Here is a 14,446-nt window from a genome sequence, read left to right as displayed (position 1 = left end):
GGAACATGGGTTCTGCCGCGTTTAGATCTCCTCCCACGTTGCTAAAGTGCAGGTTAATGAGCGGTTAGGGCACATAATAACGACACTGTTCCCCAGTCCACAATTATTCACAAAGTAGAAAGTGTTCTTATCAAGCCTCCCACCGCTATGTTATTACACCACATTTGATGTTTTCTTGGCACAATATATGTACCAATATTGGATAGGAAAAATAGTTCACATAGTCAAGCTGCTTTCTCATCATTGATACTTTTATTTACGTAAACGCACAAAGAGTGCCATTCTGACATTTGAAATTTTCTGTGTGTTGTGGACAAAGGGTATTTTAGTCGTTTCCATGAGAAAAATGCAGTTTAAATAGTCTAAACATTTTAAATGGTTACACATTTTAAACAAATAATTTGCAAGTAAATATGCTAGAAGTTTGTTTTATAAAAACTACAAAAATGTAACATTGTGCATTGTGTGAAGATAGATGCTACTTTCAGATGAAGATTTCCACATCACGGTTTGAAGCCTAATGCATTGAGAGGCATATTTTCCATTCAATCATTTACCCAACACAAAAAGGCATCTCAAGGGAAATTGTCCAGTTTAGATAACCATATTGACAAAACTGTCTACATACAATGCATGATGCCAGCAACAATGCCGAGATCACAATTATTCAGTTAAAATTAGTGTGTGTTCTCTCCATTGTCATTTATTAAAGCCGCATATTTCCGCACACAAAAATCCATTTTACAGCAACAAAAAGGTGATAATAGCGTTGTATGGGATATGTTTTAGAGCAGATGGGGCACTTTTTTGGATAGCCGTTTTAAAGGAATTGATGAACTATTTTTAATCCTATTCTCAAACCCCACAACATAAGGTGCATCATTCTTCCTGGCACCTACAATTATTTTTAGGAAGTCAAACCAAAATACAAATATTGATACAAATGCATTTAATCAGGGTAGAAAACAATATCTACATACATAAATATATAACAGTTACATACAGTTATATATTATGTTCTTGGGCTTGACAAAAGAAAGCAAGAAATACTAATAAGTATTTGCACGTCATGTCAATTTGTAACATGACACCTGTTTTATGAGAGCACATGCTCCAGAACACCTTGTCTGATTAACTGCTCACATTTCCATCGGGGCAAAAAATGCTGGGAAAGGAAAAACAGTGAAGCATTAGTGCACAAAACAACAACAAAGGGTGACACAAACAAAGCATGCGGGTAGCTTCTCAATAAGCTCCTGATCTATTAGGTTACCATGCATACAAGGGATTCTAATCTGTTTGCTCTGCTTGTTATTGTCACTCGCCTCCAATGCCCGTTAGCACATTACAACCGTATGATAATAATCTGCATTGTTTGTAGCAAATGAGGTGTCTATCCTCTTTCTTTGTGAAGTTTCTTAATTTGGGATGAGACTGTATACACAGTCAAATAGGACTTCAGCGTAGTAGTAGATGGTTGAAAAAAATAAATAAAAAAAAATATTATATATATAGAGATATATATATATATATATATCTATATAGTGCACCATCTCTTACTACTACATCAAGGTCGAGCGGGTTTCACACATGTAAACATGGGAAGGGTGGTGATCCAGGGATTAATCCGATTGCCAATTCTTGGAGTCAGGAAGGAATTTATTTTTCACCTTATGAGATATCATTGGATGATATGACTGGGGGTTTTTTTGTTTGCCTTCCTCTGGATCAATAAGTAAGTATAGATATAGGATGAAGTATCTTGTCTAAATTTAGCACAGGTTGAACGTATGTCTTTTTTCAACCTCATCTACTATGTAACACTTGTATTTATTTGAAAAAAATTGATTGGCAGACATCTAGATACATTTTCATTGTTTTAAAAGTTTAACAGAAGGACCTCTGGTGCTAGGAGTATTTTCGAAGGTAATGTACAGTAAATGAATACATGACCATTGAGTACTATGTTTGACCATAGAGACACTGAAAGCATAGTGATTTGTGGATTTCATGTTGGCCTGGTCTGGGAAAGCTTTGAAAAAGGGAACAAAAAGTGAATGTTGCCTTTTTAATCTTGAATGTGTATTTGGATGCAGTTCCAAGCTTACAGGGGAAGCAAATAGATGCACAAAAATATGTACTATTGACCAAGTGCTGTGGTGTGGGTGCCTCAATGTAACAAAGCTATAGGAACATGTTGGTACCAAAGGAGTAAATAATGTCTAAATTGGCTTTGATGTTGCAAATGGCTCGTGGGTTTGGTGTACCCCTGAATATTGGGCCATTATTTATTTTGCCATCAGGTAATGTTACGATGCTGCAAGACTGTCTTCCAGGCCCCCCCCAAAAAAACAACATGTCTTAACGCTGAAGAATGTTTAATCCTTATGAACCGTTCTCGTAATAAATAATGCCACAAACACATTGTAAATGTAATAATCCAAGGTTTTTTTTTTTTCCTCATGTGAATTGTCTGCAGAGGATTCATGCTCATCTTATTCTCCGTATGCATTTTGTGAATTGATCCGCGAGTCTTTTGGAGCCAACTAATAGGTGTCACACCATTTTTAACCAATTATTTTTTGTAGTAAATCAATGACTAACATTACGGTGAATCAGAAATTCCACAATGTTAAAACTTGGGACTGTTGGGGTTCTGCAAATGAATGCTACATATTTCACACTGCCTCAGCACAGCCAGCATTTATTCCAACTCTTTTACTGATTAGTTACTCTTCTCTAGGCCATTCCTTTCCTACTCATCTGCCTTAAACTATTAGGTTGTTTTTGTATTGGTTACATCTGTTTTTAACTCCTGGAATATTGTGTAAACCAGTATTGCTGACCTGAGGAAGATACAACTCTCAAAAGTGTGTCTTATATCAATTGTTGGTCCAAATAAAAAATAAGGCATCGCCTAATACTGAAGTTTACTCTGCACGATCGCTACTTGACTAACACGGCTATTTCTATTTATTGCTGTATTTGGTACAATTTTCAAATGACCTGAAAATTGCAGGGAACCCTTTCGGGATGCCTGCGAAACCCAAGGATTTCTAGGAACCCCGGTTAAAAAACATTGATCTCCTGAGAAAAAGTGATTTCTGCCATCGCCTACCTGACTGTTCTTCTTTAGCAAGATTGTTGTACCATCGTCAATTTCATATTCACCATAGTCTCTTAAGCATCGCACCTGTGAGATGTAAGCCAGCATGTTAATGGCCATTTTGTGATGGTAATGGTTACGCAGACAAAGTATACAAGCATGGTCTACTTAAAGGCATTATTATTACTAATTTGGAAATGGGCAATATATTCTGCATCCCTGTACAATGGGGTATATGGGTGCACCTCAAGTCAGAGTACATGAAAACGATGAAATAAATATAATTGGATATAACATACTGTGATACAAATAACAGCAAAATATTGTGGTACACAAATTCCACTTCTATGGTGTAGAAAAACAAAAAGGCATATGCTCATAGCTTAACCACCACTCCATTATTTTGCTATATAGAATTACATTTTCTAAATAGAATACACATGATGTATCTTCAGTCATGTTCTTTCCATTTAGTAACTGTTCAACAGTATTACTGTCTTGATTATTACATTTTAAAGAGCTAGTAATTTGTAACAGAAGCCTATCGACATGCTTTATTGTAATGAGTTTCTTTTTACAAACCAAACGTTATTCCTGTTGATTGTACCCAATTAAATGAAGTAATGTATATACTCAATACATGTAAGGGTTCCTGTCCAGGCTTTGGCTGCAACCTGCCCTTACCTGGCTGCTGTGGACATTTTGATTACTGGCAGCCTGCTATATTGTCTGCACCTGTTCAAGGACTTAAATAGCAGTCAGTGACTCCCAGCCCCTGCCCGAACATTGTATACGTTTCCCTGGGCTCTTGTTCCCGAGCCTTCCGTGTGGCTTGTCTATCCCTGTGGCTTCCCTGCTCCAGAGGCTAGCCTGTTGCTGTGGCTTGCCTATCCCCGCTTCCCTATTCATTTGGAATTCTGGATGCTGACCCCAGACCCCGACCTCGCTACCTGCCCTGACCCTTTGCCTGAATTATGCACCACAACCGCCAGCCCTGATGATCTGCCTGCTTACCGACTACGGATACTCTTACAGGACTCTGATCGGTTAAATTGCATCCCTACCTCAGCCCTGCGGGTCCGCTTCCTGATCAGAGACGAGCACCGTCACAATATAGTGCTTCAGAGCAAAGCAGTAAGAATACCAGCACAATCCTATACTCCATGTTTATAAATAGTGCTACTGCAGCAACCTGGTGTGCTGTGGCCCTCTGCCAAGGATGCTGCAGCCCCCAGAAAAACACACGGCTGGCTGCCCAGTCGCACTTCCTGCCCTGCCTGGAAACAGAGGCTGTGATTTGGGTCTCCTCTCCCAAACGGGCACAGAGAAGAGAAAGAAGCCTCTCCATCTCCAGACAACACAGGATGCATTTGCTGAGTAGCAGACATGTTATAGGTGTGCGAGACGGTTTGAGGGAAGAGGTGGAGCGGTGAGGGCTTTGTGTGGGCCCAGGAAAAATGTGTGGTAAGAAGTAACAGAAAGGGGGAGTGAATGTGGAGTGTAACATTGAAAAGGGGGGCGAGTGTGTCGTGGTAGTAGGGATAAATGTGGAGTGTGTTGAATTAAAAGGGGAGTATGATGTGAGGGTGAATGTTGGGTGGGTATGAGTGAGGTCTATTGAGTAGGGGTACCCAGAATGTTAAAATCCTTCTGGGGTGACCATGCTCAAAAAAGGTTGAGAACCACTGCTCTAATCTTTTGTTTCTTTGTTTAGCAGCTTTACTTCCCACTTTGACTGATCCCATGTGTGTCACTGGTTATTGTAGTTATTTTTCTGCATTACAGAAATATTGAAAAAAAATAATTGCAGGGACCGTTAAAATGGGACTGCACATCTTCTGGTGCCAAATCTAAAACTCAGTCATAGATGTTACGCAAGCAGGAAAAACGCCAAGGGGCACTTCCAGGAAGCCAACAATATGAAAAGCTGACTTCTCCAGACAGAATAACACAGCACATCTTTTAAACGATATAATAATAAAAAAACATATATATATATATATATATATATATATATATATATATATATATATTTTTTTTTTAAAGCACTTCCAAAAACATAATATATAAAAAAAAAAAAAACACACTGGGAGATATCCAACAGGCTTCTCGCAATGGTTTGAGAGGGAGAAACGCGTTGGACTTATGCTGTTCTCTTGTTATAAGTGTCCCAGTGTAATTTTTAAGGTTTCTGGATGTGCTTTTAAATAAAAGAATTGGTACCGAGTGATTTGGTACTGTATAGTTATGTTCCGCACAAGGTATTATTTTCTGTATTATTTTCTGGACTATTAAAAACGAATCCTGCAGCTCATTAAAATCCATGATTCATATATTGGCACTCACTTCTATGTACAAGCTTTTTGGGGGCTTCATGTCTTGCGTAATGTCCAAGCCTTCGTCACCGCCTAAAGATCTCATATATGTAGCCAAAGACTTTTTGTACTGGTTGAACCACTCTGTCTATAGAAGAAGAAGAAAAAAAATAAAAAATAAACCACACAGGGCAATATGAATTGGAAAAGTCTTAATGACAACAGGAACTGTACGATACCCAAGAAACATTGGTTGAATTTCCTTCCATTTTACTCCGTTACCACTGTTGCACAGTTCTGAAAAGTGTCCCCTCAAGGGTGTGCTAATCAGTTGCACTTAGTAATTTGAGTCTGTATAAGACTACTTTTTTTTTCACATGTTGCTTTCTGTCACAAGATAATGGAAATAAAACAATGGTGGAGTGTGTCTGGCAATCCCATGTCCAACGTCCGTGTTAAGGGAAACTTGCGTGTCTTAGTCACTCGTGAGCTGGCTTGAATTGCACTGCAGATCAAATACATGGACACTCCCAGGGGCTGACAAAATTCCCATGTACTGTATACACTCTATTTCCCCCCCCCCCTGAGCCATAGCAAAATGCTGGGAAGGTGAGAGCTACAGGAGGGCTTAGCTATCAGCTCCTCTCCAGCATTAATCATTGCTACCGGAGAATGCAGAGGCCTCGTCCCACCAGTGGGGAGGGTTAGTCTGGCTAAATCTGTATGTGTGTCTCAAATATACATCAAATAAATGTGTAGAGTTGTAAACCTCTTCTGCGGACATGTGGAATCTCAAGGCATTGGGAAGCACACTGCCATATTCCCAACGGAGAGCACGGATCCGCAGCAAACGGTCATACCTGCAAATAGCAAGAAAAAAACAAACATGGAAAATGTGAACCAAATAAGTGATAACAATGCGCTTCACTTCCTTTTAATATCTATGCTCATAAGGAATGTTCCAGTTTGAGCTGTCTGAAAACTAGAAGGGATTCTACAGTAAATTAGGACAAAAACCATTTAAGCAATGACGTTTTAAGCCGTTGTTGCTGCAGTAAAATTGTGAGAAATTACACCAGACGTAAGGTTTCTTAGGCCCGGGCCATAGAGGGGTGGGGAGAGCGGAGGCGCGCTAACGCTGAGGCTCGCCTGCTTCAGTCGGCGCGATTGCACGGACTTGCAGGCGAGCCAGCGTGCGCGAAGGGAGCCGGGGGGGAGGTGGTTGGAGGCGGGGCAGTGACGTCGCTGGGCCAATCGCCCGCGACACTCTGACGTCAATGTCACGGCGCCGTGACGTTGACGCTGCTGTGCTGTGATTGGAGGTTTTCAGCCGACAGCGCGCTGAAAAACAGCTTGGCGCTCGGCTGAAACCTCCAACGCCTCAGCACGCCTGCGGACGCTCGCGTGAGCCCCCTCTCAAGGCATCCTCATTGAGGATGCAGGGGCTCAGCGCGGAGCGTCCTCACGCCTCAGCACGGCCTGTCCTTCTATGGACTCGGCCTTAGATTGAACCATCTTCTTGCTTACTCTTAAAGCAAAAAAAATACAAAATAAAAAAGTATTGGTTCATATCAGCACCTCCATTGAAACTTAAAGCAATTTTTTTCAGAACATAACTGTATTTTAACAGACTCTCATATTGAATGTGCTTTAATATATAATAATTGATAAAGCTCCTAGTGAGGACCGAAAAGCCGATCTTCCTGTTCAATAAAGACTTTTATATTTTTGACTAAAGCCCAGTGGAGTGTCATACGTTCCTTTTGATTTAATACAGTATATCAAAATACAGCAGATAAATGGCAGACCGTCAAAGCTTCTCTGACCCAGAGACTGTACAACATTATTACATTTCTCCAGCAGTTAGAGCTGGGTCACACAACTCTACATCTATCCCTTATGCACAAATATAGAGAAGCTACTGCCGAGGGTAAATAAATTACTGAACGTGTTTTCACCTGAAGGGATTTCCCGCAAACATTGCGCATTATATCTGGATCATTACAATTACTTTAAATGTATACTTGACTTGCCACAGTTTGAGTGCCACAGGATACTGTTCTATATTAAGGTCTAAGGAGCGATTTCGGCTCGGATTATCCCTTTCTTGCTAGAGCACTAACCACCATTTTAAAAAGGAGTGGAGTACGCCCGCCATCATTGGATCCTTTGGAGGTAATTGCTGTACATTACAGTTCAGCAGTGCGGGCATTAAACAAAATGTATGCAGCAAATGTGGAAGAGCTTTATTTTTAAACACACATACCCACCAAGCTCTGGGAAACCCCCAACATTACCACATAATATATATATATATATATATATATATATATATATATTAAGTGTCAAAAGCAGTGCTAGTGGGCGTGGCTAAATGTATACAAAAAAAAAAAACAGACAAAGATGCCCAAAGCTACTTCCAATGTGACAAAAATACACAGTGCAATACCTATATATTCTCTTGAAAAAAGGGTCATTTAGTTTAACCCTTTGACCAAAGCGTCCCAAGCCTGCTGCCACTTCAAGGCATGACCATAGCAGGTCCTAACACTCCCTGGGTTAAAATTAGAGCTTTATTTGTTACAGGTAAAAATCAATGTCATTTGATGTTCAAATACGGTTTTTGTTTGATGCCGTCAACTTTCCCCAAACCTTTCTATGCTGTAAATCTTTATTCCACAGTGAATCTTTATCACGGCGTCACTCTGGAGACATCTGCTTGCATTATAATGATCCTATTTTTGTCTTATATAGTGCTACCGTTATACAAAGCCATTAATGGAAAAGCATCATATTGGCACTAGTCCAACCCTGTTCTAAAGCGTTTACGATCACATATTTGGTACTTGAAGCACAAGAAGACAAAATGACCTGCCCGAGGTAAGAGAGAGTGATGACTGAGGCTGGAATAAAAACACACAAGCTTCTTAATAATTCAAGATGAACCCCGTAGTCCCATTTACAGCTATACCTCATGTTTAAGATGGAAAAAAAATACCATCATGGTTTGCCATCTAATGATTGACTGCATATTTTGTCTTGTAAAAAAGTTTGCAGAAAATTGTAGTACTGCCCTTTTGCCACTCAAAAAAAACTATTTGAGGAATTCTTAGTTTTTCTGTTGGTAGACTGATCTTTCAAAGACAAAGTGTATACAGATAATCATAATGATCCAATTGACTAATGCAACATCATAGTGATCTACAAACATTATTAATTCTATTGTTCCAAGTGCGAAGCAACTGTGGTTAAAATAGAATGCAGATTAAAAACCATTAAGGCCCAGATCCACATAAGGCTTTGGTCCCGCTGCGTCTGGCGGCACACACGTGCGCGTTACTCACCAGCAGGGGTATCCTTCCGAGCCGGTCTCCCCTCGCTGCACGGCTCACTACGCGCTGTGACGCGTCAGCCGCCAGGGGATGCAAGAGAATTGCGATCCCGAGCGGTGACACGTCATGCGGTGCGCCTATCAGCGGCGGGGTGGGAGCTGTCAGAGCTTCCCCCACCTCCAAAAGGTAGGGGGGGGGAGTGTGTGTGTATGTGTGTTGGAGGAGGGACGGACCGACGGAGGGAGCGGGGAGAGGGATCAGCACGAAGAGGAGGGCATGTGTGTGTGGGGGGCGGGGGGGGGGCGAGAAATGTATTGGACGGGAGCTGCACGGATAGCAGCAGAGGGCATGTGGGGAGTCCCTCCTGCAGCCCGGGAGACCCCCGCTGCAGCCCTCTGCTCAAACCACGCCCCCCCCCGGCCGCCGCTCCCTACAGACCGCAGATAGCGGTCAAGTGCCTCTCCACGAGCCGCCTGTCTGCAGTGCGGGCGCGTGGTCTGAGGCAGCGGGGCCTTAGCCCAAGGGTGTTAAGCTTTAGCAAGTTTTACTCACATTCATATCAATGTTCAAATGAATAGGAGTAAAGGTGTGCTAAAACTTTGCACCCTTTTGTGGATCTGGGCCCAATTATCTTTTACAGTGATAATGTTTTGAGATATAACAGCATTTACATGGCCTTTTATTTGTGTCAATAATACTGCATTAACATGTCAGTAACTTACAGATATGCAACAATGCAGCGGCGATTTCTTAGCAGGCAACAGTGCCGAAATTTTATTGTTGGTATCAAGTCATTGCGTCCTTCAGACTTTGCTTCATTACTGGTATGGGAAAAAGATCAAAACAATACTAAGGTTCAGTTCATAGCCCCACCCTCCCCCAATCTCAAGGTCTTCTCTTCAGAGACAGACATGTTCCAGAACGCGATGGGCAAAGATCGTCAATCTGCATTCAAATGAACTGTAGCTTTAACATGGAGAAGTGGTTTTTAATGTGTAGCTGGAAGCTGCATTACGCTCCTAGGTAAAACTGCCAGTGCAAAGGATTATGATTATCTGAATCAACGTGAGACTGCTGTGTTCAGTAACAAAAAACAAATATAATTATAAGTTGATCAATCAATTGTTCCTATTATTTATATATTTTATAAACTTGAGTTTAACTGTGCTCAGTTGTTTTGAGTACTTGCATAAATAATCTTAGTTTAAAGCAGCAATCCCCCCAACCGAAATACCCCCTTTGTTTTGTTACAGGATGGGGACCCCCTAGATACTTACTGATAAAGGCACCGATATCACTTCCTGGTTTTGCGTGGGCATTGAAATCTCCTGTCTCACGGGCCAATAGCAAAACCCAACAGATAACGTTGCGGTTTCCGGTTGGCCCGCATGATGCAGAATATATAGACCGCCATTTTATTTTCCCAAGTGGGGACTGAAATGCTGGTACCTTCAACAGCAAGTATCTCAGGAACCAGGGAGTCCCCAGAGATGAAGGGGTTGAGCTCCAAGGAACCCCAGTCTCCCATCCTATAAAAAACATTTTTTTATACACACACAGATGGTTATTAAAAAATAGAAAAAAAAGCCGGGTATGTTCGCAATAGCTACAAACTGTACAGTACTTACACATCTGTTTGGTTCTGTTCGTACAAAGCTTTCATCTCTTCAAGAACTTGTCTGATTCCATCCTCCTACAACATATATAATATGGCGATTTACAAATTTGCGTTTGCGGACTGAATTTATCTACCTTTCTGTAATCAAGACATACTCCTGTGTTAAATGATTTATGACGATGATCTTTAAAGCCGCAATGTTCTGTTTACATTGCAATGCAGCAGGGGGTCTCCGGAGCTGTACCACACTCATTTCATCTACGGGACCACCTGCTTCCCGAGATACTTGCCTTCGTATGGGGTGTCGTAGCATCTCTGGCCGGGCCAGCTGGGATTCTCGGAATGGCGGCGTGCAAATCTCCCGCATCCCTCGGGCCAGGAAGCTGTGACGTCATCAGGTGTAGCTTCCTATTGGCCCGCGTGACCAAGACCTTTAAACAGGAGATACCGACACCCCCTACGGAGGGAAGTATCTGGGGGGTTGGGCAGGGGGGCGGGGGGTAAGCTCTAGAAGGCAGTATCATTGACCGTGCTAAAGCAGCAATACAGGTTTCATTTATTGTTTTTGTTTTATTATAGGATTGAAGCAGGGGGGGTCTCTGTAGATGAAGCATGCTAGTTTTAGCTCCGGGAATTAATTAATTTAATGTGATTCAGCTACGGAGCCCCCCAGCTTCAAATTTGTAATAAAATAATAAAACTATAAATGAAGAAAAAAAAAAAAAAAAAAAACACAATATTGCCACTTTAAAACTGCAAAGGCAAAAAAAAAAACTAAACTGTTTGAATAGGTTCACCGATTTGGATTTTATTCTTTTCCACTATAATTATTAGGCCACTTCTGTTTTTTTTAACCAGTTTTAACTGCACTCCCGCTCATACATAGCACATATAGTGCTTCTTGCATTGTAACCCTTTAGGCTGCAGCCAGGGTGAGGAGACGCGCGTGTGCGCGCTCTCACGCTCTGCGCATTTAAATACAGGTTACCTTATGCAAGCATCCAAAGTGCCGCTTCGTGCGCTTGGGGAGACATCAGAATTTGTTTTTCCGCCGCGATGGCGGGTCACGTGACTGGCTAACAACCAATGAGAGCACAGCAGTCACAACAACCAATCAGATTGAGCTGAGGATGTGACGTCACGCCCCACTCCAGTGACCAGGACAGCCAATTGCTCCTGCTCGGGCAGACGCCACGCGTCTCCTCACCCTGGCCGCAGCCTTAGGCTAAGGCCCCGCTCCCTCCGTCAGCGCTCCCGCACTGCAGACAGACACAGACCGCGATATGCGGTCTGTAGGGAGCGGGAGCCGGAGCGGGAGTGGGAGGTTTGAGCGGGAGGGGGGGCGTGGCTTGAGCGGAGGGACCCGCTACTCTCCCCCACCTCCCTCCCTCTACAGGCTCAGGCTGGCACTCATACACACACACAGACACACACGCAGGCACTCATACACACACACACACACACACACACAAACTCACAAACTCACGCTGCTTTCCCCCCACACTCCTCCCCGCTCCCCGAAGCCTCTCCTCCTCCCGAAGCCTCCCCTCCTCATTGGCTCACAGCCACACCACGTGACGCGTCGAAGCTAGGGATCACCATTCTCTTGTATGCCGTAGCGGCTGACGCGTCACAGTGTGTAGTAAGCTGTGCAGCCAGGGGGGACCGGGACCGGCTCGGGAGGATTCCCCTGCTGGTGGGGAACTCGCGTGTGGCCGCCCGCGCCGGGTCCCAGGCCTTAGACACTGCATACATGTCACACACACCATGCTGTTGGCTGCAGTGTTTTGTTTTCTCTCTCTATGCAGTGGAAGAAATACATGAGACAGTATAATATTGGTAGTGTAGAACCCACCCTATGGGTCTATTTATGAAAAAGACTATAGATAAAATACATGTTACTAAATAATTTGTCATGTTGCATGTAACATTGCGGCCTTTTTGTCTCTTGTTGAATACATAAAGGCCCCAAACCCAGTAGCACTCCAAATGACATACACACACATATATACATATATACATACACACACACACACACAATATATAGTGATTTGGGTTTTTAGCTTAACAAGACCGTGTATGTCACTGATTTGGTACGTTCTTGTCTCTGGCTTCGCTGTCCAGGCTGTACAATGCAGCAAGTTGATGTGCGCCTAAAATGAACCTTACCTAGAAGTGGTGTGCTGGAGGGGTTTGTGCCTTTCTAGTGAGATGTGACCATACCACTAGAAAACAGTCCCATCTGTATTTTTTACTGGTATAGTCTTGATTCTCTGTACATATGTGGTTCAACAAAGCTCAATGCAACCTGCACATAGGTGGTTTCAGCAACCAGTACTCGGTTCCACATCGAAGATGATTAAAATGCTGTCCCAGATATTGCACAACATTACAAGCGAACAGCACAATCCCTAGGCGAAGGCTTAAGGGATTCCATGTAAAAATGGGTATGAAAAATTACAATGTGTGATTATGTGCATGTTGCTACCCAGAATCCTTATCTACAGTACAACCAGGATGTGATAATCTGGCGAATTAACAGTTTGTGTGGAGCAGGGGCTGCAGCACCAGTGCAACAGCCCATCCCGCACCAGTGCAACAGCCCATCCCGCACCAGTGCAACAGCCCATCCCGCACCAGTGCAACAGCCCATCCCGCACCAGTGCAACAGCCCATCCCGCCCTTCACGATTACGTGACAGCTCCTCTGGAGTCAGTCGTGTCTTCTATGCAGCTATATACTGTACTATACCGGCATACGAGCTACATCACAGAGGTGGCCAACTCTAGTCCTCAAGGTCCGGTTTTAAGTATATCCCTGCTTCAGCACAGGTGATGCAGTCAACGACTGAGCCTCACACTTGCATTCTGTTAAAACCCCAAGTTACGGGTTTATCATAGGGTGTTAACTGCAACGTGCCTATGTTTATTTCTCTTCCCAACAATAAATGCTTCCCTCCCATAAATGATCGAGGGGCACCTGACAGCCAAGTGCCAACCTCCAAGGACCACCATCTGCGCCGATTGCCATAAGCGACACACCATTAAAGCCAATGAGATACAGGCAGTCCTCGGTTATCCAACGGAATTCGTTCTGGAAGTAGCGTTGAATAGTGAAACCGTTGTAAAGCGAGTCCCTTAGGGTTGCATTGTAAAGCGTTGGATATGCCATTCATTGTAAAGTGAAACGTTGGATAGCGAGGACTACCTGTACTCACCTGTACTCAATGACAGGTGAGTCACATCTCACAGATTTTCTGGGTAGCATTGAAATGGAGTCAGCCTCGCTGATTGTTGTGGTGTAGTAGTAGTAGTAGTAGTAGACCACCCCGCTCCTCACAGGAATCAGTACTTTTTCTATTGAAATTCCATTTGTTTGATCCAAAACGAAGCGCTGAGTACACTTTTGGCGCTATATAAATAAAGACATACAATCTCACGGATATTGGCCCTCGGGAGGTGGAACTGTGTGTGACAGCTACACAGACACATGCGATCTGAGTGAAATAGGCGTGACATCCTCGTTACCCGCTACCACAATAACCAGCCAGGCTGCGGAATACCCCGTGCTGCATAGCAGGCCCCCCTCGGGTAGCCATGGGGGGGTTTGACGAGCGTTAGAGCGTGGCCCCCCTCCTCCTCCCCATGGGTCACTCACGTTGTAGGCAGGGAGCTGTCCCTCCGGGGCCCGGTGCAGCTCCCGGATAAGCTCGATGGCTTTCTCACAGAACATGTATATAACGGCCTCGGATAACGGCCAGAGCTTCACCGCACAACACCTGCACACAGCGGCCCGAGCGAATCCGCGCGCACAGCTAGGCGGCCCCCCCTGGGGCCGGACGTTACCTCGGCCATCTTTGATTCTGGCAAAATAAAGTCAACCGCTGAAGCTACAAATGTTGAAACGAAAGTTTTTTTGTTTTTTTTTTCCATTGTAGGTTTTTTGGGCGCGTTTTTGTTTTTGCTGAAACATGATGCCGGCTTTCCAAGTGTCATCTTTCCTTGTCTAACTCGGGAGGTATTTATCACTGCCCAAACGCAAAATGGCTGCCGAGCGCGTGACGTAAGGCAGGCAT

General features: G+C 43.5%; 1 protein-coding gene across 2 annotated transcripts; it reads right to left on the bottom strand.

Moving 5' to 3' along the window:
• Positions 1-932: 932 nt before the first annotated feature.
• On the bottom strand, positions 933-14,236 carry GINS1 (GINS complex subunit 1). 2 transcript variants are annotated; one of them, XM_075596315.1, is made up of 7 exons: positions 14,029-14,236; positions 10,382-10,446; positions 9,476-9,574; positions 6,191-6,281; positions 5,453-5,569; positions 3,119-3,193; positions 933-1,165 (listed from the first exon to the last, which is right to left on the bottom strand). In XM_075596315.1, the coding sequence occupies exons 1-7, from the start codon at positions 14,101-14,103 to the stop codon at positions 1,097-1,099; spliced, it is 591 nt and encodes a 196-aa protein (XP_075452430.1). In that variant the 5' UTR covers positions 14,104-14,236; the 3' UTR covers positions 933-1,096. The 2 variants fall into 2 exon arrangements, with proteins under 2 accessions (XP_075452430.1, XP_075452429.1); XM_075596314.1 differs by lacking the exon at positions 14,029-14,236 and adding an exon at positions 13,803-13,962.
• Between the last annotated feature and the right edge of the window lie 210 nt (positions 14,237-14,446).

Source organism: Ascaphus truei, chromosome 4, assembly GCF_040206685.1.
Source record: "Ascaphus truei isolate aAscTru1 chromosome 4, aAscTru1.hap1, whole genome shotgun sequence".
In the NCBI taxonomy this organism is placed as follows: domain Eukaryota; kingdom Metazoa; phylum Chordata; class Amphibia; order Anura; family Ascaphidae; genus Ascaphus; species Ascaphus truei.
The sequence above is the reverse complement of the archived record's forward strand: the minus strand, read 5'-3'. Positions and strand labels throughout refer to the sequence as shown.

Excerpts from the sequence above, each read along its gene's own strand:
- GINS1 (XM_075596314.1), bottom strand. The coding sequence starts at position 13,889 with ATGTCACGCCTATTTCACTCAGATCGCATGTGTCTGTGTAGCTGTCAC. Across the intron at positions 9,575-10,381 it reads GAACAGAACCAAACAGATGT|TAATGAAGCAAAGTCTGAAG; the intron begins GTAAGTACTGTA and ends TTCCCATACCAG. Across the intron at positions 1,166-3,118 it reads TGCTAAAGAAGAACAGTCAG|CATTTTTTGCCCCGATGGAA; the intron begins GTAGGCGATGGC and ends TTCCTTTCCCAG.